At 34.1% G+C, this 27,540-nt stretch overlaps 2 protein-coding genes across 6 annotated transcripts in view; one reads left to right on the top strand and one right to left on the bottom strand.

Annotated features, from left to right (window-relative positions):
• LOC149709972 (coiled-coil domain-containing protein AGAP005037) overlaps positions 1 to 24,435 on the top strand; it is a 353,484-nt gene extending 329,049 nt beyond the window's left edge. Inside the window, exons 10-27 of the mRNA XM_089858532.1 lie at positions 2,222 to 2,396; positions 4,302 to 4,403; positions 6,406 to 6,549; positions 7,113 to 7,410; positions 7,527 to 7,603; positions 8,773 to 8,829; positions 9,443 to 9,490; positions 10,728 to 10,808; positions 11,728 to 11,778; positions 12,130 to 12,186; positions 13,072 to 13,173; positions 13,261 to 13,415; positions 13,710 to 13,828; positions 13,905 to 14,035; positions 14,101 to 14,176; positions 14,246 to 14,329; positions 14,761 to 14,866; positions 20,163 to 24,435. Coding sequence (XP_089714658.1) covers positions 2,222 to 2,396; positions 4,302 to 4,403; positions 6,406 to 6,549; positions 7,113 to 7,410; positions 7,527 to 7,603; positions 8,773 to 8,829; positions 9,443 to 9,490; positions 10,728 to 10,808; positions 11,728 to 11,778; positions 12,130 to 12,186; positions 13,072 to 13,173; positions 13,261 to 13,415; positions 13,710 to 13,828; positions 13,905 to 14,035; positions 14,101 to 14,176; positions 14,246 to 14,329; positions 14,761 to 14,866; positions 20,163 to 21,410 — 3,111 coding nt within the window. The 3' untranslated portion in view covers positions 21,411 to 24,435. The remainder of the gene's footprint in view (positions 1 to 2,221; positions 2,397 to 4,301; positions 4,404 to 6,405; positions 6,550 to 7,112; positions 7,411 to 7,526; positions 7,604 to 8,772; positions 8,830 to 9,442; positions 9,491 to 10,727; positions 10,809 to 11,727; positions 11,779 to 12,129; positions 12,187 to 13,071; positions 13,174 to 13,260; positions 13,416 to 13,709; positions 13,829 to 13,904; positions 14,036 to 14,100; positions 14,177 to 14,245; positions 14,330 to 14,760; positions 14,867 to 20,162) is intronic.
• Positions 24,436 to 24,916: 481 nt separating this feature from the next.
• LOC149709971 (uncharacterized) lies at positions 24,917 to 27,452 on the bottom strand. Of its 5 annotated transcripts, none has more exons than XR_016376441.1 (6): positions 26,925 to 27,452; positions 26,674 to 26,864; positions 26,007 to 26,595; positions 25,879 to 25,937; positions 25,701 to 25,810; positions 25,078 to 25,223 (listed from the first exon to the last, which is right to left on the bottom strand). XR_016376441.1 is itself a non-coding variant. In XM_089858597.1 (5 exons), exons 1-5 carry the CDS (start codon positions 27,072 to 27,074, stop codon positions 24,932 to 24,934), a joined length of 975 nt encoding a protein of 324 aa, XP_089714723.1. In that variant the 5' UTR covers positions 27,075 to 27,452; the 3' UTR covers positions 24,917 to 24,931. The 5 variants fall into 5 exon arrangements, 3 of the variants coding, with proteins under 3 accessions (XP_089714723.1, XP_089714710.1, XP_089714719.1); XR_016376434.1 differs by lacking the exon at positions 25,078 to 25,223 and adding an exon at positions 25,430 to 25,574; XM_089858597.1 differs by lacking the exons at positions 25,078 to 25,223; positions 25,701 to 25,810 and adding an exon at positions 24,917 to 24,936 and having other exon boundaries at positions 25,898 to 25,937.
• Between the last annotated feature and the right edge of the window lie 88 nt (positions 27,453 to 27,540).

Raw genomic sequence — 27,540 nt, 5'->3', positions numbered from 1 at the left:
AAGAAACAAATTTTCTTTGGAGTTTTTCCAAAAAACATATTCAGAGTATAATATATGCTCTATTTTTATCGATAAAGCCAGTTTTGAGGTCAAACTTCCGCGGTTTTATTATACATTTTGTATAATACAGAAGGAAAAAGAAATACTCCGAAGAAGTTTTCTAAGTGTTGCGAAACTTTGATTTTAAAGAATTAATAATAAAATAGCGTAGTTTGAAAATATACGAATCTGTCAAACATGTTTTTCTATATTTTTTATATTTATTTTCTCATAGAAATCTTTGGATACAAAATAATGTAAAAATATTTCTATTCGCTTTCGAATAGTTCGAGAAGAAATCTATAGGCCGTGAGAAATTTAGGCGCGAAGTTACATAAACCTTTTTTTCAAAAGTCTGGTGTTTGACCACCTTGTTTTTACTTCAAGGGAGCCATGATTGTGTTGCACCACAACACCTCTTTTGAAAAGAATCTATTGAGCTGAAATGAGATATACTGTTGTGGGTACAAACTTGTCCTGCTCATGCAGTCACCCAGGAATTCTCAGGACATCGTATAGGCCTAGGGATTTTTGAGGATTTGAGATTTTCTTATTCGTTTAGAACTTTATATCAGACAGTATAGAACTGTAAACAAGACTTATTTTGTTTTGCAAAAGCAATATTTATTATCCCTTATCCATCCGAACTTTTGAAAGGATTGAGAAACTTTTTACTTTCAACAAAAAGTACGTAAACAGTATAGTGAAAGTGTAAGACCAGTTCGATAGGTGCATTTTATTCTCAAAATCATGTATTAGTGTTTATGAAGTGAGCTTCTATAGCGCGCGAGGTTTGAATATTTATAATTTAGGCGGGAATCGCAGTCACGTGCTATAATTTCAGTACATATTTTGATGGATTTATTGGTTGCGTTTCAGAGCTCTTCAAAACACATGTAATTAATTTAAAAGTCAGTCTGTTAACGAAGTTATTAGTTAATCTAGTAAATTATAGGTTTATTTTAATTAGAAAAACCTTTTAATTATAGACAATTACAATTAATATCCCACAGTAAAAATATTACAAACGTGGACACAAATGTACAAATTATAGTTATAGAAACGGTCCTTTGACAGCTGTATCTTTGAAATTCAAGCGTAATTACCCGTAAAATTTGCTTGCCCATCTACAGATGAGAGAGAGACTACGTTAGTTATTTGACAAGAAGTATCTTGTCCAATGCTCTCAAGTACTTTATATAGTTATGCTTGCAAGCCTTGATAATATTAAGGACACACTATAGAAAGGGAAAAGAGTGGAGGACAGGTTAAATTAGCGGAGGCCGAGTAGATGGTAGACATCATCTGGGATGAAACTCTACAGAAGAGCTTTATAAACAACCCTTTAAGTATAAAACTTGGAGCCTCTCCAAGTTTTCCGCGTCACAAAATTGTATCATACAGCGCTTCCTTAACGTTAGGCTTAGCTACGATGTACCGGTTGCCTAGCAACGGACTCCCTAGCTCATCATGATGATCCGGTAGATTGTAGCTCGCTCGCAAGAATGACAAAGAGAATATTATTTTTTTTTTTTTTTTTCATTTTCTTATACTGTAAAAGTCGCTACAATTTCCCCGTCAACGAGTTAGGCTTAAGTTAGGCTTATTAGTTGGACTCGGAGAAAAGGGCTACTCGGCTTATGTTCTGATTTAGTCAACCGAGATAACAATATAGAATTTTCTCTAATAAACTATAGCTGCAGTTGCTTGATTCGTTTGCCTGGAAAAATGGAATTTGCGACTTATGGAAAACTATTGAAGAAGTTTTAAATTAGAGGGAAAATATCGTTACACTATATACGTACTTTTTGGCAGCCATATTTGGAAATGGCGGTCAAAAGTAACCAAAACAGTGTCGCAATAACGGCTTTAAATATAAAGATGATATAATTGCCTACAAAAGCAATTGTACTGTAGCAGACTATTTTTTCAATTTCTCCATACTGCAATTTTGCATACTTCTCTATACACTAAACATACATGTCTAGATCGGTAGCCATATTTGAAATGGCGTCTCTAATATTGATTTTCTTCTGGTGTGGATTCAACTAACTTCTAGTACTAATTGGTTTTCAATAGAATTTAACTAAAAATATAACATAGTAATTCAACAATTGGTTGTTGGATGGTTTTGAGTAATTGTTCTCTATACTTAATTCTAATTAATTAAACCTAATTTCAGGGCTCAAAATCATCGGCTCCGGCACCTTTACCGCAACCGCAATCTTCAAATTATTACGGCATAGTCAGCCCATACACGGCCGGAAACCGAACAGCCTCTTTGCCTCACGGTGCCTCATTGCGGCCTTATTCACCCGCCCCATCCGAAAGACCCAAATCGCAGCCCATACCTCCTGGCAAGTACACCCTTCGATTCGTTCAATTCAGTTCAATTCTTGTATTACTCATTACACATATCTATCACCGTTTTCACGTTCACATCTATTTATCTATACACTGTTATTTCTCGTGCGTCAAATTTGTCTGAATTGATCATTGTTAAATGTTAATGATTGTATGTTTTCAAAGCGCACGCGCAAAGTAGACCTAGGCCTACCTCCAATTTACTTGATTTAAGCGTTATTGTCACGAGAGTGAAATTTCTTATAGAAAAGTGGGTTTGTCAAATGTCAATAGGGGTTTTGGTCGTTCTAATATAACCTATATCGGTTCTATTTCGCAAATGGCTTTTTTGATTGTTTTTCTTCAATTGGGCGTGGTTAATTGGTTCTTGTTTAGTTTAATGTTGGGTTACTGAACCTGTATCGTATACTTTGAGAATATTCAGTGTTAGGAACATAGCAACTACAAGTATGACACTAGTTACCCAATGCGGGAATGTAACCTCCCTACCCATTGTAAGGAAGATTTCTTGCCATGTTATCATTAGTACCATTATGGTACTTATTATGTTATAGATAGGGTTTTTACCAAAAACGGGATGGACAACTGTATAAACTATATTACTCTTTGCTGTCTGCTTTACCTTGGAGGAAAGAGGTGGGATGGAGTCGAAATTTCCATTTCATCAAGTGTCATACTCGGGGTTGTTGTGTGACTTACGTTTCAGGCAATTGTACGTTTGTTTATGTCCTTCTTATTCATTTATAAGTCCATTTTATGTCCAGTGCAGTCAGTGCAAAAACCGGAGACCCTATGAAGTCACGAAAAAATTATTTAATTTTTTGCGTCATGTCTTGTGAAATATTATGGGTCTCCCTATAAAAAACACCAAAAATAAAATCATTAAAAAAAAATAAATAAATTCATCACATTGTGCACGTGTTATGTTCATTTGTCCACTGTGAAAATTCTATATTTTTTGGAATTGTACCTTCATATTGATTAGTTGAATATCAAGAGTAAATCAATACAAGGAGTGTGAAACCATGGAAAAGTTTTCAAGAGAAAATACCGAGATCGACCTTCGAGTTCTCTATCTCTCCTGTCTTTGAACCAGAATGCACTCTTCGTGAACACAATCTGATTTACTCTTGTTATCATTCATGTTCATTAGCTAAGTTTCAAACAAATTATGTAGCGACCTCTAGAGACGGGAAATCATGTGTTCAATGTTTTCTTTTTCGTAACATTGTCGACAAAATTAACATTTAACAAAAGTATGTTAAGTAGAATTTTTTCGACTCTGTTTTATCTAAATGTTTCTATTTTAAATTCGTGTGCTTTAGACACAGAAATTCAGTGTGATATTATTACCAAAACATTCTTAAAAATATCGTTCTTATTTTCATAATAAGAAATACAAACATAGCTTATTTATTTTATATACGTCGTGTGTTTGTCTGTCCATAAAAGTTTTAAAAAACAAAACGAAAATAATTCGTTAAAAATACTTAAAAATAATCATCATCAAAGAAAATCAAATTGTGTTGTGTGCATTGTAGAAATACATGAAAAATCGTCAGAAAAAAAAACCATGTTAAAATCCACGTATTTGTTGAAAAATATCCAAAAATATTTAATTATCTTTTTACATAACCCCTTACCGCTTAATTTCCCCGCAGCGCTTTTCGGTAAGTTGGCTTAACTGTACTATTTTCTAGTTATTAATGATTGGCTGGATAAATAGTAAGCGTTTCTGTTTCTTATTATGAAAAGTTTAATAAGCTGCAATGGCTTTAAGTATACTAGCAATATAATCTTAAGCTCTTAGTTTGGCTTATTTACTAAGTATTTTGGAGGGCTTTTAGTATACTTAGTAATAGGTGATTGGCTTTACGTTGCTATTGGTTTTCTCTTAGGGTACGTGCAAACCCTTCCTCGGGGGATGCATTTGACGTCTTATACCCCGTCACCCCCTAGCCCGCCCGAAAAACGGCCCATGGATTTGCTGACTCCCCCGGGTAAGCTAAATTAACCCCCAAAATGGCCGCCATTATTGCTTTTATCTCATTTTATAAATAATTACGTTGGGGTTTCGAAAGACGTTTTAGTTTCTATAACCAAGGCCCGATCAAGGCCCCAAAACATGCTGTATAGCAGACGAAATTAATTTTGATTATGACCTAGGGGTCAGGACATAATTAAGTTAGGTAGGGTTAATAGTAGAAGTTTGAATTACACATTATTCTCATTAAGTTTAACAGATATTATAGACCATTTTGATGTAACTAATAATGAAAGACACGGGGGTTAAGCTTTGCCTTCCATCTAGCTTTTTGGCGCCTGCGCTGTAGTCTTTTTGTGTCATGAGAGTGCGCAGAGACGACAGTGTATCAACCCCCTTGCCTACCAGTCGAAAAGGTCTATTGGTGCTATTACTTTTAATAAAATAATGTTTGATTCTGAGTTTCGAACCGGAAACGCGAGCGTCTTTCGAATTCTAGCTGTTTGTTCCATTGCGCATGCCCAGATTATTATAATTAATCCTCTTGTTGGCTCTCTTGGCTTCCTCGTCTTGGCTAAATTAGTATGCCATCTAAACTTTATAGTTAGAACAACTATAAAATTAACCCTTACCTACAATTATACAGAATACAGAAACTTAAGGAATGATAATCAATTCGTAATTAGCATAAATTTTCTACACTAAGATTTCATATTTCCGCTTCACGGAACACGTGTTAAGATGGTACATTTGATAAAATATTTAAATCTATAGTTATATACGTAATTACATTTGAGTCAGGATGTGTTTAGGTTTATATGAATCTTTATGTAATTTTATGCTCCCTAACGTATTGGTTCCGTAGGCCTACCAAGTTCTGTTTCGTAAACCACGTAGATGCGGATAGCTTTCATCCTACGTCCATGGAATTAACTTGGTGGTAAATTTTCTTGTCGAGAGCCAGGCCCGTGTCGTGTTTGATGGTGTACACACACTATCAAGGAGTTAATGATCATTATCTGGTCGCGGTTTTATCGTGTCCTCAAACATTACCTTTGCTTAATTTACCTCGAGGCCTTCGCATTTTTACAATGACACAGCTCTTTCCCGACTGGTGTAGTGCAGCCCGAAATTGTCATTTACAAGCCCAGGACTCTAGTTTGAGTCTGGATTTCCAGTCAGTTTGGGCGAATTCAAAGTGAGAGTGAAACTAAAGGAGTTAGGCTTAACCCAATGTTTTGATGTATAAAATATCGTACAAAGTGTATAGTGACTTTCAGTTCGACTGAATTTTCAAAAATTTATAACCATAATTATGTCCTAGCCAGAAGAATTTTCGAAACTACCATTCGAAACTACCACGACTTGGGCAGTTTCAGTTTCGATCAATTTTAGGCCTAAAGTTTTGCATAAGGAGAGTCAAGAACGACCTTTCTAATTAACCTCTATAGGGACTTGGCAATTCGGGCTTAACTCCGCCCCCAGCGCCATTATGGTATGTTTTTTTAACAGAATGAAAGCTATATAAGCCCCTCCTCCTGGTATGTGTTTTAGCACTAATGGAAGGTAGCCTGACGTTGCATGACGTAGTACTGCCAAGTCCCTATACAGTTCATAATTCAAACATTCCTCAAGTTAAGCCTAATTACACCACCAAAGCTTAGATCGAATGAATCGATATCTTTATTCATTTCAAAATTCACTCTCCCTTCGAACTTCAAAAATTTATTATAACTGTAGCGTAAAGTTTTGTGGGTCCCGATAGGATAGAGGTATTGGACGGAAGCCATTTTTGACCATTTTTCCCCATCTGAATCCCAGTTTTTATCGATCCTAGCAAGGGAAATGTCATTTTTCAAGTGTTCCCCTTTGGTGCCTGATTTGTCATATTTCTTTCATAACCCCTCCGGCGCCAAAAATCGTCCAGTATAACTGTCGTCGAGATTGTTCCAGCTCTTACAAGAAATATTTTATTTTTATTTTTTCTTTTACCAATTCCTTGTTGGTGACGTACGTAGGAGCCGGTCAACCTCCTCCCAAGCCCCAACGATCTTTCCAGCAGTCGGTGCCTCCAATGTCCAAGGGCATGCGATCGACCCCTCCCCCTAGTGGACCTCCCCCTTCCATACCTTCCCCGAGATCTGGACAACCGAGAACTTTAGGTGAGGTTTCTCTCGTTTAATAGTAATGTTAAGCAAACTATATATGACGTGGTCAAACGCGAAAGTTTGAACTTCAAAAGTTTGCTTGATCCTTATTGCTTGGCATTATACTGCGGTACTTAATTGTCTATCCTTTGAGCCAATGTTTGAAATAAGTGAACATGTGTGATTCCATATCTTGTTTACAATGAGTAGACTACCAGGCTATAACCGGAAGTAAATGCCTGGTTTGACTTTGCTTTAAGCAAGAGATAATAGAGATCAAAGACAGAAACAATAGACCATTCCATTAACGTCTTAAGAGAAGCAAACACTACAGGGGTGGGCCCGAGGGAAATAATCTCCTATGTCGGCCTCGACCCTGTGCGTTGGTTTCTCTGCAAGTATTTGATGCTATTGTTAGCGTCATGACGTCTTACCTTCTAGATATCTTTCTCGGTTTCATTTCTTGTTCCCTCTATTGTCTCAGACTCGCGCAGGCAAACCCTGGAGATTTTTATTATTTTCCAAACTATTGTTACTCAAAATATGGTTTTGTTTATTTTTAATGTACCTGCTCATAGAGCGACGCCACGAACCCCAAGGGGCATATCGAACGACTCCGGAGAGACCATACTCGGCAGGTCCCGGTTACCATACTTCCCCGGAGCGACGCTACGAAGTCTCTTACCATTCTTCACCGGAAAGAAGAACGCACGATTCAGGGTACTTATCTTCACCCGAAAGACGATTGGACCACAATCGACCACCCTTCCCTGGGTACAGTTCGTCTTACGACGACTCCTTTTATAGCGGAGCACCCGAAAGAGTCTACGGAACGCGATCAGGAAGCGTCACGCCTATCATAGATGAAGAAGCCAGGTGAGCATCCAATTAGGCTTAGTGTACTCTGTGGTACTCTTTTGTGCTAGATGACTCTACGTAGAATCATAGATCGAGGTCCCTCACGTTAATTTTGCATTTTTTCTATCTTCCCGATTGAGGCTTCGAGTGGAGTTCATGGAACGCCAGTTGGCTAGCCTCACCGGATTGGTTCAGAAGGCCTTAGCAGCAGGTATACAATCCAATCACTCTGTTACAAATTCTACTAACAGACCGCCAAAACCCTTGCCACCTCCACGTGCCAATAAACGCGAACAATTCGGACAATTTCGTCCTAGTTCCTCTTTACCAAATGGAACGCTTTCCCTAACTAATTCCCCCGATACTACCATTTACGAAGGGGTTGTCTTAAGACAAACGAAAAGCTTTCCACCAACACCTATTTAATTAACCACAAACATATATATATACAAAAATAATTAATCAACAATTAATTATATTGATCAATAATTAGCATACTTACAAATCATTTCCAATGGTATATTTAGCAATTGATTTAAATGAAGTGTCTGGTTCCTTGTATTCTAAATGATATCTTTCAATGGCGTATTACCATCGTCTGCTAAAACTTAATTGACCAGTACTTGCGCCATTGAAAGATGTCATTGGTATTTCACGTAGTTGACACAGTTGCAGCCTTTGTTTGGGTACGTCCAAGGCTCAAGGCTGCAACAAATAGGTCATAAAACGTTACAAATTGTGACCCTTATAGATAGTACAGCACCGAATCTTAATATATAGTCAAAATATTAGAAATTTAAATTTTTAACCAAAATTTGGGAATCATTAATTATGGTATGATTGATAGCGTAATTAACATAGCTACTAATTTAAATGTAGTTATGTTACTTAAAATAATCACGATCATTATTTAAAAATTATAAAACCGATAACTCTTACCTATATAAATAATATTTTTCTAACACTGAAGCAAAAATAAACCTATATTTGTGTGGTGTAGATGTTTAATTAACTATAATTAAAAACATTTAAACGCATGCGTTTTTGGTTTAATTTTTATTTTATTTATATTGGGTCTAACTCTATCTATCCTTTTTATGATTTCTAATAACCAACCTAGCATGTTTTAATTTTTGGTTACGGTTTAAGTAATTAAGTTAATTTAATTATAATGTGTGTGGAAGTAAAGAGAATCAATTGTGCGATATACATTTGATATCTTTTTAACTTTTAAAACAAGATGGAAGTTTGAAAGCCAAGGCCTATTTCTTCATTTATTTATTGGTTTGGTTTGGGTTGGTTGGTTTTTTTCTTTTCTTAATTTTTGTTGGTGGTGTAAAAATGTTCTCTTGTCCACAACTGGTTCCCTCTACTTTCCAGATGACAATTTGTCAGAAGGGAAATCTTCCAAATCTTCCTCCAGCACCTCTATAGCAGGTTTGTTTACGATATAAAGGAGCCATTATAAACTTTTTCATTATCTATATATATACTTAATTAATGTACATGTATCATCCACCAAAACAAACCCCCACACTTAAGCCTAAAAAGATTATATGTGCTCCTGTTGGGGGAATGGCACCAAAAATAATATATTCTTAATTTTTCACCTATTTTTTCTTTTCACTAATATTGTATCGAAATAGGCCGAATTCATCGGTTCAGTTCGGTTTTCAATTTATATACAGAACTGAACTGAATTGTGAAGACGGTTAATTTCTTACTAACTTATTTACACCATGCATGGCTTTCTAATTAATTTATTATTTATTTACTTTTAATATTTTTTAATTCAATTATATATTAAATTGGGGTTAATTTTCATTAAATTTTGATAAAAATATTTGGCAATATACACAAAAAATATTTTTAAAAAATTCGGAAAAAATATATATATAATATTAGAGATTTTGTGTGATTTATAAAATTTCAAGCTATTGGTGTTTTTTCATTAATATCTTTTAAATAATTATCTTAAATCTTTGGGTTGGTTTTTAATTAACAAATGTAATTATTTTTCTCTCTCTTTTTTCTCTTCTTAATTAACCAGAGGATGGCCGTGAAACTGACGCAGAAACTGCCAGACAAAATTTCAAAGGTGCTCAAATATTAATCACAAATTAACTTTTCACTCCAATATTTTTTTTAAACTTTTAATTAACGCCTACAGTAATATCGCGATTAGTTCCAAAAATTCGTCACAATATCGTCACGAATGATATAATAGACACTTCACCAGTATGCTTGGTTTAGTTTATTTTAATTTGGTTTAGTAGTATGTCAACCAAAACTTTATAGTTTTTCGTTTAATTTTAATTTTGCGAATTAACTAAGCATGGTTTTTTTATGAGTGGATATATATATTTAATTTGGTGACAAAATTTTTAAACAAACGGTCAGTGAGAATATATACACGAAAACACAATTTTCTTACGATCTTTTTGCGATTTCAAAAATACACGATTACCTTACCCGAAACTTCCATCAATATCTTTCTCAAAATATAAATTTTTTCTGACTTAAATTTAATTTTATTTAAATATAGCGGAAGTAACGTAATTTCAACTGTTTCAAAATAATGTTGGCTTAGCGATCAAATTGTTAGAAAAAAGAATGTAGTTAATTGGGAAACTGGATATTGAAAATCATTAGAAAACATAAAAAACAAGATGGACCCGACAGATAAGTGATTTTCGCGCTTCAACTAAACAAACGTTCGACCCTTCTTGATCCTTCTCATAATCTTAAAAGAAGAAATTCGAGTAATACGAAAGGCAAATTTAAGTAATAGAAAGTATAATAGAAGTTAAAAGTAAATGAAAGCCCTTCATTGTACAGAGAATGATGATTACGACGACAAGATTTAATCTTTTTCTCTCTAGCTTTTTCGGTTGACCAATCAGCGCTCTACTTTAATATTATATCAATCTTTTAATCTCCCTCTGACGAAAATAGTTTAGCTTTTGAGGTATTCAGGGCGTTAGAATATGTTTGGTTATCATAGTTCTCGTTCCAAAACCTTAGAACTTAGTTTCGAAAATGTTAATCGCGTCTCAGTTGACCGTTTTGAAATACTTTACTTCCGCTAGAAACCCAAAGAGGAAAAAAAGCTGTTGAGAAACATTTCCTTAATACTAAACCCTTACGCGTGATAAATCAACGAAAATAGTTCAAAAGAAACCAAATTAATTGAATTATTACTCCGTGATGACGTAATTGATAGAAGAAAAAAGAGTGCTCAATGCGCTAAAATTGGTGGGCTTTTAAATTTCCTTTTCGGCTACACTAACTCGGGGGTGTTTCTATCTCTGTCTTTTCCCTGGCCCATCTTGCAGAGGAAAAATCAGTGTCTTTTTCTGATGAGACAACCACAGTTGGCTCACCAGTCCAGAAACATCACACTCCGCAGTCCACAGGTGATTTTTTTCCTCTGCTTCCAAAAAAAAAAAAAAAATGCAAACAAACCTTTTTTTCACATTTCAGTTCTTTATTAGCCATCTTTTTCTTCGTTTTTACATTTTAATTTTTGATTAATTATTTGTTTTTTCAATATATTCTAAATTTACGCGGGAACTTAGAAACACGCTATTTTGATATACACACGTTATTGTTACAAAACGAACGAAAACGATGCACAAAAAGCCACGCGTTTTTTGATATTAATTTAGTTAATTTTATAGTATAGTTTAATTAGAAAATATTTTGCGCCTATTCGTGTAGAGGAGTGTTTCCATGAAGTACGCCGTTAATTTATCTGGAAATTTACTTCAAAGAGATTTCATGAAATAGCCAGAAAACCATTTTTTAATAACATCTAAATTATTAACCAAATTTTATATAAAAAGTCAAAGTTTCTAATTATGATGTGCTAAGCCTAAACCTTACCAACCGTCATACGGGACTCTAACCAATTGGAGACGACAATGTCACGTGACGATTAATTTTTTTAGAAAGAAATAGGCTTAGCACCTCAACTTTTGAAACTTGAAGGAAGCATTTCGATAATTTTAATAATGCTTTTCTCGTTATTTCAATTATCTAAATTGATTAAAATTAATTTTCCGTCCATTTCATCGCGATTATTATTTTTCCTAGACACTAACTAGCTCTCAAAAAGAAGTTAATCGCTAGGGGTAAACAACTTTTTAAATTTTGAGCCATCTTAATTCGCAAATAAGATTTAAATCCTTGGAAACATTCCTGTAGAATGTATCTTCATTAGCCAACTACAAACCCCGTTATAAATTAAGAAAGGAAAATACGCCATTAGAATTCCGCGCCTTCGTTTATAACATAAAACAAGCCACCAATTTCTTCTGTTTTTGATTATTATAGAACGGCCGGCTAAGCCAGCTATCAAGAGTATATCACGCTCTTCGACTTCAGGTACTAACATCCAAGTCTATCATAATTCCTCTTTTTTGACATCCATTTTTCAAAATGATTAGTTATAGTTAGACCAGATAAAACATTACCCCAAAATAGGACTTTTTTGACTTTCTTAAATTCCCCCCAAAGAAACACCACATGTTTTTGCAATGTCCAAAATAAATCTTTTTTGTGATGTAGGCATACACCGAAACAACAATTAAGTACTATATTAGTTAATGATGGTGTAAATTTGATTTCTTAACACCAACCGAGAGATTATTTTATTTTATTTAAACATGGGATCTTGGTGCACTGTCTTTTTTTTGCATGTTGACAAAAATCGGTGCATCGGTGCATGGCACGTAGAAGGGGACAACCAATCGCAGATGACTACCACTTCCGCTCTGAACTCTATGATACCAGGTAGTAGATTATAAGATCTAATCGTAAATATTAGCTAAAACTCGAAATTCACTTAAAAGCACGCGTTTTCAATTTAATTCACAAGTTTTATCAATTTAGTTTTTTAATTATTAAAATTTTCGCATGCATTCTGATTCATTTATTTTTCTTCTGCGGATTGTCTTAAACAGTTTCAAACAGGAAATGTCATAGGTTCACCTCCGCTTTACCCCTTTATATCCTTACCCTTCGCGTACTGGTATGATTCTGAAAGACCCTACCTGAAGTTAGGCTTAACTATTTTGTTAAGCCTAATCTCGGGTCAATTTAAAAGAAATTGAATTCAAAGATGATAAATAATGTAGTAGGTATAGTCCATGATTACTAAAATTGTATTTTGGACTACATTCCGACATTTAAAGAGTGTCAGAGTAACTTTTAAATGCGGAAAGATGTTTAGTCAATAAATAATAGCATGAATACCACCACCAAATTTAATTCAACGGGGCTTGATTTTTCCCGCCAAAATGTTCTAACACCAGAATTGAGTATGTAATGCGAAGAGAATTAAGTGTTGAAATTTTGCTTTGGACTGGTTTGCGTACTCAAGTCTGAACAGGACTCCCTCCAAGTTCCTAACGTGGAGACGATACGGGTTTTATAATTCTAAGTTACGTTTGTGAAATAATGAATTCGAATAGGTTTTCGTAGGCAAACATGGCTTAGAACTATAATTGAATTCCCAGCTATAAAAAACTGTATCCGATATTTCGCTTATTCAAACCTTTCGCTTTTGAAACTTATTTCATTTTATCCTTTAATCCTATCGTCTCTATGTTTAAGTTAAATTTTGTTTGTAATTTCCCATCTAATCGTCAAGATTTTGAATGTTTTTAATCGGAACAGAGCGCGAGAACCGTGCCCCGAGTGGTAAACCAGCACCACCACCAAAACCCGCTTCTTTAAGCGGTAGTTCCACGGAACGATACGCTTCTTCACCTTCCAAAGGTATTGTAGCGTTACCATTGTACCAACAAGTGATTGCATTGGATCATAGTATCTCTAAATGCAATTGGTTTCCTGGTTTTCTTTTAGAACTACATCTGAGTCCCGAGCTTTATTCGCAACTTCGTCACCTTAGAAAACAAACTAAGGATCTGCGTTTAGAAGTTCGAAATCTGCGACGAATGGCGCAAGCTCAAGCCGTAACTGCCCGAGAAACGGTGCGCGACACTTGCTACAAAATCAAGGTTTGACTTGTTTCTTCCACGGTCTTTAAGTAAAGCACGGGTCACATGGTTTCCCTACAACTTGACTTCCCTACGAACTCCACGTGACCCACACTTAACCTTAAAATGCTTTATTTGCACGCTTTTAAAGGTGGAATTCATAAACGTCGGACGCGTGGGCGCAATTTAGTACAGGCGAAGGCAGGGCGTCGTGCGCAAACGTCCTGCCTTTGCTTTTACCAAATTGCGTTGCGTCTGACGTTTGTGAATTCCACCTTAAACCTAAGTTTCACAACGCTCTTTTGTGTCCTTCAGGTCATGTTAGCCTCCATTCAAGGAGGAGAGGACCACAACGTTTGCGCCGAAAGACTTCGCGTTTCCAGGGAAGAAGACTTGTACAGACAGGACGTGACGAGATTAGAAAAGGATTTGGCGTAAGCCCAAATTACCTTAAACTATAATAAATAAGTTTACACCTGAAACTAAAAGGACTTGGTCTTTTCCATACAGGGAACTCGAAAGTCAAGTGGAAGAATTACGTAGCAACGTCATCAACCGTCGTTGCCGAGTCAACATGAGTGACGTTGAAAGCATGGCTTTGGTTTTGAGTCGGGCCAGCAAGACTGTTGCCGATCTCAAAGGCAAGTGTACCATATGAACTAATGTAATTTTAATCGCTTACTTTGCGTGTCATTTTGCGTCACAGCTCGCTTCCCTAGTCTACAAGAAAGTTTGAAATCAGTCATGGCGGCGGAAATGGAAGTAGTGGTTCGCGAGGAAAAGTATGATGAACATATCCCGTCAATTGAAAACATAAGAGAATGTGATGTTCAAATGATTTTCCTTCTCAGATTCTTGAAAGAAGAGCCTGAAAGATTGGAAAACGCGCTTAGACGTTGCAAGAAGTTGACGGGAACGTTAGTCACTTTGAAAAGGTAAGTTTCGTATTGTCCTTAAAATTATTTAGAGATCATGTTCAATTTACATACTTAACTTTATAAGTTCTATGATAAGTTCATAAGATATGTCCCATTATAAGTTTGTCACTGGTAACTTAGAAACTCAGTTTGTCATGAAGTGGGGGAGGTAGGTCATAGATACGGGGTAAAGCGACGCCTGGTGACTGGGGCGCTGTCAAAGGCTTAGTAATGCAGACTAGATAGGACCTAGATAGACTGCAATTTAACCGAGTGTAGGACTTCAATTCTCGCTTCCGTCGTTCTCGAACTAGCTCGAGCTGTAAGTCTCTAGCATTACGAAGTGAAACAGTCATATCTTATAAACTTATGATTATAATAAGATTGTCGCCGTTAAGCCGTTTACATTTTACAAAATTCGTTGCTTCAAATCTTGCGGTGACATGTAGGTTGGCCTCGGTACAAGAACAACGTCATACTGGTGGCCACCATCCCCCGGAAAAATCTCAATCCGCCGACGGGCCTCACTCTGACGGTGAAGCTCACAGCGTCCGGGTAAGTCGAAAACAGTTTCTTTAACAACGGCCGCACTTTGGCGTTAATTGTCACAAAACACGTAATTGACGCGAGACATTTTTAGGCTAATAGATTTTTTTAATCAAGCTCAAATCTCACACACGTTGGCTGTTTTAATTTAATTACTCGACATTCACGCTAAAAAACAAATCCATCCTATTTCTTTTTTAATTCAAATAAGTAGCTTTGTTAATTGCTTTCGGTTGCTATTATTTGGAAATTTTTCAATCTTAATCGCTATATTTAACCATCACGCAAGACCGATAAATATTTATAGTTGGTCACTTTTGCACCACCAAGTTAGTGTATACATACGACAAAATGGATTCTGAGAGTGAAACTGAAGTTAGTAATTTATAGTTACTGTTACTTCATTTTGGCTATCGGATACCATAAAGTTGATAAAAGATATCTGTGGGACTAGAATTTAAAAAGGTGCCTATTTTATTTGCCGTTCTTGAAAATTTAGCTTTTGAAATGTCAAAACACCCATATTAGTCTTAATTTTCAAAGTTCTAAGCATTTAAAACTATAAGAACCTTAATCATACTCAAAATTAAACACTAAGGTCTATTAAAAATAGACTAAGTTGAACTTGTAGTATCAATTCTGGTCCCTGAGATACTATAGTTTTACAAACGGTATATACTACCAGGAATGCATACAGCTAATAAGAATGATTGAGAAGCCATTTTCTCAACATATCTACTATCTAGTCTGGTTTTGTGGGAGTAGCTAGAGTAATAATTTTGTGTGACGAATTTTACCTCACCAATAATCTATCTCGCTGCTACTTGCTTCGTCAAGCGCTGCTCCCAACCAATGAAAAAGCTTTTAGAAAGACGTCAGAATTATGAGGCGTGACGTATAGTAGGTTCTCAAGCCCGGCCCTCAAAACCCGCGTGGAAATGAACACGGAAGATATGGGGTCGCAATTATTTCTATTAGTTGTATGCATTCCTGGTACTACCCTTTATACTGGTAACTCTAGTTTTCCATCGAGTTTGTCATAATTAAAAGACAGAGCAAAACCCCCAATTAAGATTACTTATTAATAAACCTTTTTAGTTAACTGTTTTTAAATCGCTGAAAATATCTTTGTGCACGGCTTTTTATTTTTCATTTGATTTGTAGCTCACGAAATTTTCGGTTGCATTTTTTTTTCTTAAAAATTGATTTTAATTATTTTAATTATTAAAATTTTCCCGCCGCAATTAGCTGAATTTTAATATCAGGAAACCATCGGTTTACGATCTATTCCACCCTCTATAACAAAGTAGAATAGTCTAATTAGAGTAATGAAGGGTGGAATCGGTCCATTTGGTGTTGTAACTGTAGTTAAATAGATATTTAATACTTTAAATTAAAAAAGACGAAAAACTATTTTTCATTTTTATTCCAGATGTTTTCCTGAATTAATTAAAAACCCTTAAATTAAGGGCTTTGTTGTGCCCTTTTGGAAGTTTGAAACTCCATTGGTTTTATTTTGATTTTAAATTAGAAATTCGTTTAGTTGAATTATTAGAACAAAGAAAAGTATTATTTAAATTTTAATTTATTTATTTGGAAATAAATTAAGAATACTTCACTTAGTAGAGCTGGATTGTTTCTTTTTTTTTATATTTTTTACTTCATACATTCACAAATTTTTCAAAAATCTTAAAACAAATTTCACATCTACGAGGAATGGCCAACAATTTAATTGAAAATCCCAATTAAATTTAAATCTAAATTAATTAAGTACGGTTGACTTTACATCATGAAAAAAATCAAATTCAATACTTATATCTACGTTACCTTCAAATTTTTTTTTTTGGATTCTTCATTAATTAAATTTCCCATTATATTCTTTATTATTACTAACAGGAATATATATTTGCATGCTGGTTTACATTAATATATATATCTTTATTTTTTTTTCTGTGTAATAATTATCATACAAAGTATGTTGCTTGCCAGTAGTTATAGTCAAGAAATACTCTTTTTAAAAACGAAACATCAAAATAAATTTTTTCCCCAAAAATTTTTTGCGCCAATAACAAAACATTTTTGACCCCCAATACCGAATTTATAAAGAATTTTTTTTTTTGAAAATAACGCCATTTTTTCCCCGCCAAATAATATATACCCAATCAATATATTATATTTTTTTTATAAATATAATAATAATAAAAATCGTAACATTTTTTTTTAAATTAAAAAAAGGTAGAAGGGAATTTTTAATACTTGTTCGCGACCGTATACATTTAAATTTTGTGCCTTTAAGAGCAAGTATTTAATAAAGGTGATACTTTATTCTTATTTAAGGTAATTTGAGCTGCAAATTGAGACAAAAATTGTCAAAATCGGTAAATAAATAACAAAGTTACGAATAAATTACTACACATTACGTAATGTAACTTTTTCATTTGTTGACCGATTTTGGCGTTCTTTGTCTCATTTCGCAGCTCTGATTGAGATATATCTTAATAAGTAATTACCTTTTTAAATAAATACCTTATTATATACTTGCATTTTTAAGGAAATATTCTCAAAAACCCAAAAAACTATGCAAAATTTGAAAACGCAAAAAACTCAAAAGAGAAGTTCAGTAATTTTAGTTAGTCTCGGACCTGACTCTCATATTCTTTTTGTCTTTTTTTGTGTTTTTCCTTTTCAAAACACCCCTCACACACACGTACGTTCATTCGTTTTTCGAATTTCGACTCAAAATACACCCTATTCAGTTGAATCGACACGGGTGGAAGAGGAGTGCTAACTTCCGGGAAAAAATTGAGTAATTATCAACCAAATATTAATTATATATATATAAATATATACATATATATCAAACCTTTATGCTGGATGTATATAGTCCATTTTTTGAGTAACGAATAAGATCGCGAAAGATATTAATACCGCAAATACCAAAAAATAAAAGTGTGAATTGGTTAGGTTACAAAAAGCATTTGAATATCTAAAAAAAAAATAATTCCCATGAAATCCTCATTTTTTGCTTCCACCCTTTTTTGAACGCAAAATGTTTTGAAACCAGAATTTTTTGTAAACCCCGAAAAATTTTATATCTCTATATATATTTTTGGAACCAAGTTTTTTCAATTTTTTCAGTTTTTTTGAAATCCCCGCCCCCCTCCCCCCAAATTTCGTCGTAATGTTAATTTTTGTAAAAGGAATCGATATGATATTTTTGGCCGTGTTCATTTTTTGAATTTTTATTTCGCCCGTTTATTACTAGAGCTGGGAACGTCAATTTTTTGAAACCATTTGGAAAAATTAGAATTATAGCCGCTTTTTTTGGGAGTAAATTTATTAAATATGGAAAGTTTAATATTAAATCTATCGTGATTAGGTTTCTTTAGCGATGAAAATCCCCCCTTAAAAACCCTACCTTCAAAACGTGCGTCGTGCGAATTTGAAAATAATTTAAGCCTGCAAATATATTTATTTATTTATTTATTTTATTTATTCATTATTAATTTTTATAATTTTAAGTTATGAAGTTTTTGAAACAATGCATGAATCACGGCAAGTTTCGCAATGAATTAAAATAATTTATTTATTTATTTATTTTTAATTGAATGAAATATTTTCGAACCTCGAGTCTTGATTGGCTATGACGCTATGCTTTAAAAGATCAATTTTCTATACTATTTATTTTTTTTTCAACCCATAAAAACTATTCTAACAACCAAAATAAATCTTGGAAACAATTAATTAAACTTAACTTCAGTACACATCAGTTTAGATTAGTCCGTTTTCTTTCCCCCCAACAATGTTTTTAATTTTTTTAATGCAGCGTATGGAAGGGTTTCAAGACGAGGGCATTTTCTGATAAGGTTTGTCTCACCAACCGTACTAACAAAATTTAAAAAATAAACCCGAAATATTTTATTAAAAATCCTAAATTTTATTTTGAACCTAATGAAATTTTTTTAATCCCGAATTTTTGAAACTATTTTGCAATTTTTGTGCCCGCTTTTTGGCTTTTTTTTTTTCATTTGACATCGAGCAAAAAATTATATATGAAAACCCTAAACGTTGTTGTCCGAAAAAAGGGCCGAATTAATGTAAATCTTCTTCGATGTACCGTGTATTTATCCTCCCTCAAAAAACAAACGCGAGAAAACACTTAGTACAATCTTCGTTTGTAGAAAATATACATATTTATGTTTTTAGATATTGTACCGTAATCTATATATAGGTCCTGAGAAAAGTCATTTTTGAAACAAAATTTCCCATAATCCTTTATTAGTAACGAGAAACGCATTGTGTGACCGAACGTTTTGTCATATTGTAATTTCAGTAATGGAAGCCCATAATTTGATTTATATAAAAAACGTTCCTTTTTGCTTTTCCTGGAAGGCAAAAGTATTAAGTAACCCGCTCATGGCTGGCTGGCAGGCTGGTGGTTACTTATTTTTTTCAAATAATGTTTCAAATTACGGGCTTTTAATAGTAACCGTAGGGGTCATTTTATAAATGGCATTACAATATTTTCTGAATGTATTGTACTATATTTATTTCCTGTTGTTTTGATTTTATTTATCTTTTATTAATTTGAGAAATATATTTCGAAACAAAAAGTTTATTTTGGGGAAATTTCCACCATTGGCGAATATTTGACCCCAACTACATTTTCAATTGGATCTTTTGAATTTTTACATATTATGGGCATGTTCCTAGGCAATTAGTTAATTTAATAATAGGGTTGACCGAATGTCGTTAATGCCAACCGTGTATGAAGACGCGGTAGTCTTTTACTAGGAATATTCTATATAACATTGGTGGGCCAAATAGGGTTCCCTCGTGTCAGGATGCGATTAGAGGCGCGAGAAGCCTTTAGGATTTCATCTATGAAAGGAAGTCTTTCGCTACTAACACTGTCCATATTATATTCCCTTTTTCTCTATTACCCCCTGGTTATTCTTGTACGTACAAAGCTTGCTACGAATCATATCCTCTGTATGGCCATTCTTCTGATTCCTCTTTTATAAATATAATCCTTCGCATGTCCGATAAGCTTAATTCTTTTAATTTCTCATATTCGATTTAATTACAAATCCGAACAATTCGATTCTTAGCAATCGATTCGTTCCGAATGCCGGAGATTCACACGCCTTTATTTAATTTATTTTTTTAATTGATTTAGGCTTTATTATAGAATTGTTTTTTTAAATCGGTTGAGATTATTTTTAAAGTTTCAATTTTAAATATCTCGGCGCGTGACACTGATAAGCTGGTGATTATTGTTCTTCGACGACTGTTTGCTTTTCAGACCATCGATTCAAACCCTCATACTGTGATCCACGTTCCCCCGGACGGCCATCAGAGGGCGGTTTCGCGTACCGAAAACGCTCTGGACGCCCTGCTGGACGAGTTGCAGACGTTCACGAAGCCGGGCGACCCGAAGCGGGACTCGACGGCGAGTCTTGCCTCGGCTTTGTCCCAACAGCGTCGCGCGCCTTCCTATTCTTCCGGAACAGAGTCCCCAATTCGCGCCCAATCCCAGACGTTCGCGCCGCCCATTCAGCCCAAGCCGGGTAGCGGCGTTGCCCAGACGCTGCCCGGCAAACTACGCGTCACCGATTCGGGCAACAGGCACGCTCTCTCTCCCTCTCAATCTCCGGTACCCAACGATGGCCGCCAAGGATCCCAAGAACTCTTTTCTCGCGCGGGCGCCAAACACACCATCATCAACGGGACCGAAACGGGCGGCAACCCTCCCGCACTGCCCGTCAAGAAAGTTCCTCCGCCACCCCCTCCTCGCACTACCAGTCGCTCTCCGTTAACCTCGCCCACCTCATCGTACGGCGCCACTTCCATGCGCGACCCGGCTGTCTACGGTCACGTCCGCAGCTATTCCGAGCCGGCTAAGAATAACCCGCAAGAAGCCGTCATGCAGCGAGGTCTCTCCAGTCGGCAAGCTTCGAAAGAAGATGCGGAAAACGTCATCAAAACGAGCGCCATCAACGACGACTCGAGGCGAGACCAACTGTCGAGCAATAGCAGTAGTAGCGAGAGCGTCAACTCGCAAGAGGGTCTACAATTGGCCATGCAGGGAGGCACTAAGTCGGAACGGAAAGCTGCGGCCGCGGCCCAGTCGGAGATGGAAGCCAATAAGAAATCGGCTCCTTCGACCCCGCCGCGTTCTAGGCAGGAATTGCTCGAACAACGACACCAGGAACTTCTCCGGAAGCAAAAGCAGCTTCAGGAACAGTACGCCCGCTTGCAACAATTGCAGCGGGGTCAAGTTTTGCAACGCTTTTCGCCGCCGCGCATGGGCAGTTCCGCTCTCAGCGACTTGAAGAAGACTGGCAGCGAGAGCAACATCTTGTCCAAAACGGCCTTGAGCCTGACCCCGGCTTCTGGATCCTTAACCCATTTGGCCATGACGGGCGTTGGAGGTGGCTCTCACGTCACGCTCAATGCCAAGTCGCCCGGTTTCCTCGGTGGAGGGCCCAAAAACCTCGGCCATCCTCCTCAGGCGACGCAGGGAAAAGTTTTCGAAACGGACATCTTGTGAAATCGTGCGCGTCCGACACAGTTTCGTCGCCCACCTCGACGAGGCCCTTTAGCTTAAAGAGAAGATAAAGAGAGGAAGATTCCAACCGGACCCCTCTCCGACTTAAAACCCCAAGAAATTCAAACCGATGTCGCGGTTTAAAAAAAAATGAAAATCAAATTTCCAAAAAAAAAGTAAAGAAATCTTCGTATAATACTCTATTTTTCGGGCCCGTTTAAAACCTCTCGAGAGTGCTATAAATCGAATGCAATTTTTTTCAATCAACGGGGGCCGAAATGGCTAATAAATCAACGGAGGCGTCGAGGAACCGTATAAGAAAATATAATAATTAAAAATCTTCAAGTTTCACATTTTCGAAAAGTTTAATTCTTATAGAAAGATATCGGCAACAAATGAGATTTATAATATCGCGATAATTATAAACTCTATCAAATATATTTACTAATTGAGAGAGCGAGCGAGCGAGAGACTGATAATTAATTATGAATGGGAAAAATAATAAAAAAAACAAAATATAAATTTATCCGTACAACATGCTCAACCTATTTCCTAGAATATAAACAAAGCCAACACGAGTCAAAAATAAAATAAAATTTTAAATCGTAAAATAATTAATCTCTGAAAAGAAAGTATCGCTTTATCAGATTCGAACCCCGGAGAAAAATAAATGGTGGCGACGTTTTCGCGGAGAAATATTTGATTATTTATTTGATTAGAGATAAATTACAAAACAAACAAAAAACCAAACAATTTAACAGAAAAAAGGTGAAAAAAAAATTATAAATTATATATATAAATCATATATTTAGGTGCTCTAATAATTAGTTAAATTGGATTAATTCAAGATCAACGCTATCATCCGCTCAGTCTAATCGTGTCAAATTCAAGTTAAAATGAAAATCTTCAATCGCGAAATAAGATAAAAGCAACCAACAATTTTATCGTTTAATAATTTTTACTCTTTATGAAATAACCGGAAATAAAATTCAACTCGTGAACGTTTTTAAAATAATAAACTAACCCAAATCCCCTAGCGGTGAAAGAATATACCCACTAAAGAGCAGTCTTCCTTTTCAAATGAATTCTACTAATTTTTTCTGCCCCAAAACTCAGACCAACTAAGAAAAAAAAACTGTCATTTTTAAATACTAAAATATTGGACTTTCTAATAATTTAAACTAACCCATTTAAACGGTATAACATTATTAAACCAAACGTAATATAAAACTACCTTAGGTGCTACGAAATTCGTTTGATTTTTAATAAATTGTAAAAATGAATGTCATCATGAGAACTTATTCAGGCTTTTTATAAAAAAAAAAATCGGTAGGTCTATACGTAATTATTGAAAATCGAGAAAATATAATCGTAACTAAAACAATAAAAAAAAATCTTATCCTTTCATTCTAAGAAAAGGGATCCAAGTGCCAACAACACAAGATTACGTGCAGGGTAAACCGCCGTGTGCCATTTAAATTAAAACCCTTTCACCGTTTCACGCAAAAACAAAACCAAAATGTGAAATTAAACACTCTAATCGGCCGTTTCTCATGAACAAAAATGTTTACATTCGTCAACTTTAATCGAAATGATATAAATCGAATTTTTAAATTATTATAAATAATGCTCGCTGATGTTACACTACCTTTTTAAGTAACTACTATTTAAAATTTTACGAAAGTAGTGGATCATAATCGACTCAAAATATGAATTATCAAATGCGAAAAGAAAATTATTGGAGGAAGTTTTTAGCCAATATGACAGTTCTAGAAAGTGAGTTGCCATCAATTATGTTCTAGCAAATGTTAGAAAGATTTACATTATTTTTGAAGTCAATCAAAAATTGTGTTCATTTAAAATTAATCATGAACAGATGGCGCCAAATTCAGAGTTATAAGATATCCGCGAAAGTATGAACGGTCTTGCTCACCTTGTTCAGATAGTAATTCTGACTTTCGCTGTTCCCAAACAGGCGATCAATTTTCTCCCATTTCGATATAAGTCGACGAAAATATAACTTTTTTAAAAGCGGCCATTTTTACATCATTTTTGGGTTCATTTGTTTAAATATAAACTAAAAAAAAGTTTTTTTTATTAAATCATGAGGTAGAAATAAAAGTATTATAATTATTATTCCTATTATTATCACAATAACTGTATTTAAAAAAGAAATACTCGTTCTAGTGTTAAATATATTACAAAACCAAATAGATATTAGGTAAAATAAGATAAAATTGTGAAATAAAATTTAAAACCACAGCAACAAAACGAAACTTTTAACTCGGCGCAAATTTTGTACTGGTTTTTAAGAAAGAATTCGTAAAATTAAAAAAAAAATTACTAAAAAAATCGTCAAGTTAAAATTAAAAATAATAAATGGGGTATATAAAGTAAGACGCGTTTGAAGAGATAAAAGATTGAAAGTTGTTAAATATTTAAAAATAACGTTTTAACAAATGCCGAGTTTAAAAAAATTGTCATTTACTGTGGGATTATTTATAAATTGAGCTAATATTTTTTTCTTACCCAAATCAATCGAGGAGACAAAAAACAAACCCCATCCTGCCATTGGATTAATTTCAAAATTATTATTTAGAAACTCTTGTTGTTCAAAGTCTGATTAAAGACGAAATTTTTTAATTATTATTATTATAATTATTATAGCATTTGTCTTTCATAATTGTACAAAAGAATTTAAAAGAGAAAGATTGAGAGAAAAAGGCTTAGACGCTACAAGCTGGTACTTGTTAAATTATTTCGCGCGCGTAGAGTAAACAAAAAAAGGGTCAAAAAATTTAAAAAGAAGCACAAATGTTGGAAAAATTTGTGTCGACTTATCCCCCCTTTAAATAAAACCACCCATGTTCCTATAACAAAGAAAAAATAATAAGAAAAAAAGATCCCTAAAATTCCGAAATTAATTTTGATTTTTATGTATGGCCTAGGTGCCATCCCTCTGTCTTGGGTGGTTGTAACAGTTGTTAATGACGAAAATAAAACAACATTTGAAATCCTACAGTTGAAAGTCTGCTAAGTTTATGCCTAATAAAAACATCAAAGGAAGATCGCCAGCCAGCCAACCATGTATACACAATACTTTTTCACCCACATCGGACAACAAAAGTAAAACACGTAAAATTCGTAAAAAATTCTTTATTTTGTATTATTTTACAGAAAAAACTTATTTCAAGGATATTTTTGATGGAAATTTGGAAAACCTAAAAAATTAACCATTTTTACAGGAATCAATAAAAAAATTAACTCACCACAAATTGGAGGAACATCTAAATGATCTTTTAATAGCAATTACTACTTATTAAGGTAAATATATATTTTTCTTATCATTTTAAAAGCTAATAACAATAATTTTAAGGCTAGATATTTAAGTTTTAATTGTAGTAATTGAGTAAGGATACGATTTTGGTTTCTTCAAAAAGTTAAATAAGTCAATCCAAAATCAAAGAAAATTTCAACGTTTGCTTTGCAAGTTGGGTCACTTTTTTTTCACTTCAATAAAAAGGTCAAGCTGTAATAAATGTTAACCTTGATTTAATTCTAAGTATTTAAAATATCAAAGGAAGATCGCCAGCCAGCCAGCCAGCCAGCCAACCATGTATAGACAATACTTTTTCACCCACAACGAACAACAAAAAGTAAAACAAGTAAAATTGGTAAAAAATTCTTTATTTTGTATTATTTTACAGAAAAAACTTATTTCAAGGATATCTTTGATGGAAAACCTAAAAAATAACCATTTTTACAGGAATCAATAGAAAATTAACTCACCACAAATTGGAGAAACATCTAAATGATCTTTTAATAGCAATTACTACTTATTAAGGTAAATATATATTTTTTTCTTATCATTTTAAAGCTAATAACAATAATTTTAAGGCTAGATATTTAAGTTTTAATTGTAGTAAAACATCAAAGGAAGATCGCCAGCCAGCCAGCCAGCCAACCATGTATAGACAATACTTTTTCACCCACAAAGAACAACAAAAGTAAAACACGTAAAATTCGTAAAAAATTCTTTATTTTGTATTATTTTACAGAAAAAACTTATTTCAAGGATATCTTTGATGGAAAACCTAAAAAATAACCATTTTTACAGGAATCAATAGAAAATTAACTCACCACAAATTGGAGGAACATCTAAATGATCTTTTAATAGCAATTACTACTTATTAAGGTAAATATATATTTTTTCTTATAATTTTAAGGCTAATAACAATAATTTTAAGGCTAGATCTTTAATAAGTTTTAATTGTAGTAATTGAGTAAGGATACGATTTTGATTTTGGTTTCTTCCAAAAGTTAAGTTAAATTTAAGTCAATCCAAAATCAAAGAAAATTTCAATTTGCTTTGGAAGTTGGGTCACTTTTTTTCACTGGTCAAGCTGTAATAAATGTTAACCTTGATTTAATTATAAGTATTTAAATATATTTAAAATATTAATTAATATACATGAAATCAAGCTCTCAACTCTTCTTTCTCAACTTCACTTCCGGATTTGTCGGAGTTATCTGAAAAAACTAGCGTTATTAAAAGAAAAAATGACGTAATTAATTTAAATTTAAATGATATAGAATTACAGCTTGTAGTTTATCAAAGATCCGTTTTCGCGTCGCCGTATATGATTTACTTTCAATTGCAATTTGTCTTGGAACTAAATTTCTTCCCGTTGTTTTATAAACTACTTTCTTTTTGGGCAATAATACATTAAGGTGATTAATAGCAGCAGCGTCACTTTGAATGGGATATTCTTTTCCAGCCCAAATAAATGTAGTAGTTTCATTAGAATTAGCGATAGTCTCGGAGTCGGAGGATTTATTGTTTTTATCACTATCTTTTACGATATTTGGAATGTCTAAGTCTAATTGCCGTGGCCCTATCATATTTGCAACTCCACTTGTGCTCGGCAAAGATTCTACTGTTTCTAAACAACTCGGTTGTTGTATTGTATTTTTTATTAATTGCGATGTGTTTAACGTATCGATACTTTTTTGACCAAAATTTTGAATTGTTCCTGGATTTTTTATCATTTTCATTCTAGAAGCGACTATTCTGTTTCTTTCATTCAATTTACATCTTGTTTCTTGGACTGATTCACATTCAGGTGCGTAACATACATGCAAATTTCCACCAAAAAATGATCTATCGTCTAATTGTTTCTTTGAAACTCTGACAATTAAGGATCATTTATAATTAGTTTTATTGAATTTATTCAGTGTTAAAATAATTTAATGCATGCATGCACACCTTGCTTCTTGAAGTTTTTGGTATTTTACAAGATAAACTTCGGTAAAATCTTCCCGCGGATAATCAGGGATTATTACAAATATTTCTACTTTACCAAATGTTTCACAAAGTGTTCTTAATTCCTCTGATATGTCAATTGATGGTACATTTTGGACCAGAATATAATAAGATTCTTGACTTATAGTGTAGACCTATTTCGTTATTTATTAATTAAAATGTTTAGCTTGCGCGTTAAATTATAATAAATTTACTTTGACAGCAGTGTCTTTTCTGCCCTGCCGATATTTTGCTCTATTTGTGCAAATTGCTGCTTTTAAATGATGCTGTTGTTGTTCTATATGTTTTTCTTCATTTAATCTTAACTTTGAAGAACTTGGCATCGCATAGTTATTGTTATCCATATCGTTAATTACAATGTAATTAATAATTAACGCTTGTTTGATTTCAACACGAACTATATACGCGATTTTTATTATGTATAATTTCCGGGCTAGTAGGAACTATAGACTAATGACACCCCATAGAGATTAATACAGTCGAACGCAGAGGGCTGCCATTACTCTATAATCAAGGATAGACTTGTTTTGAATTGGAGTTGTTATAATACGATAATATTTTATTAATTTTTTTAATAATGAGTAGTATTTAACTAAAATCACGACGTAAATATAATAATTAATATTTTATTTAAATGTTTATATAAAATTATACTAACTTTACTCGCGTTTACGCGTTACTTTCAAGTTTTTAGGTTTTTCTGAAATTTGGTCTTATGCCTCGTTGATAATATGAATGGTTGATGTTGATCTCATGGTGAAGTTGGTCATAGCCAGGGCCGGAAATAAGAAAAATTTCTTATAGGACATG

Source organism: Phalangium opilio, unplaced genomic scaffold (genome assembly GCF_054372755.1).
Source record: "Phalangium opilio isolate 3A_F unplaced genomic scaffold, DU_Popi_V2 ptg000011l_1, whole genome shotgun sequence".
Taxonomy (NCBI): Eukaryota; Metazoa; Arthropoda; class Arachnida; order Opiliones; family Phalangiidae; genus Phalangium; species Phalangium opilio.
The sequence above is the reverse complement of the archived record's forward strand: the minus strand, read 5'-3'. Positions and strand labels throughout refer to the sequence as shown.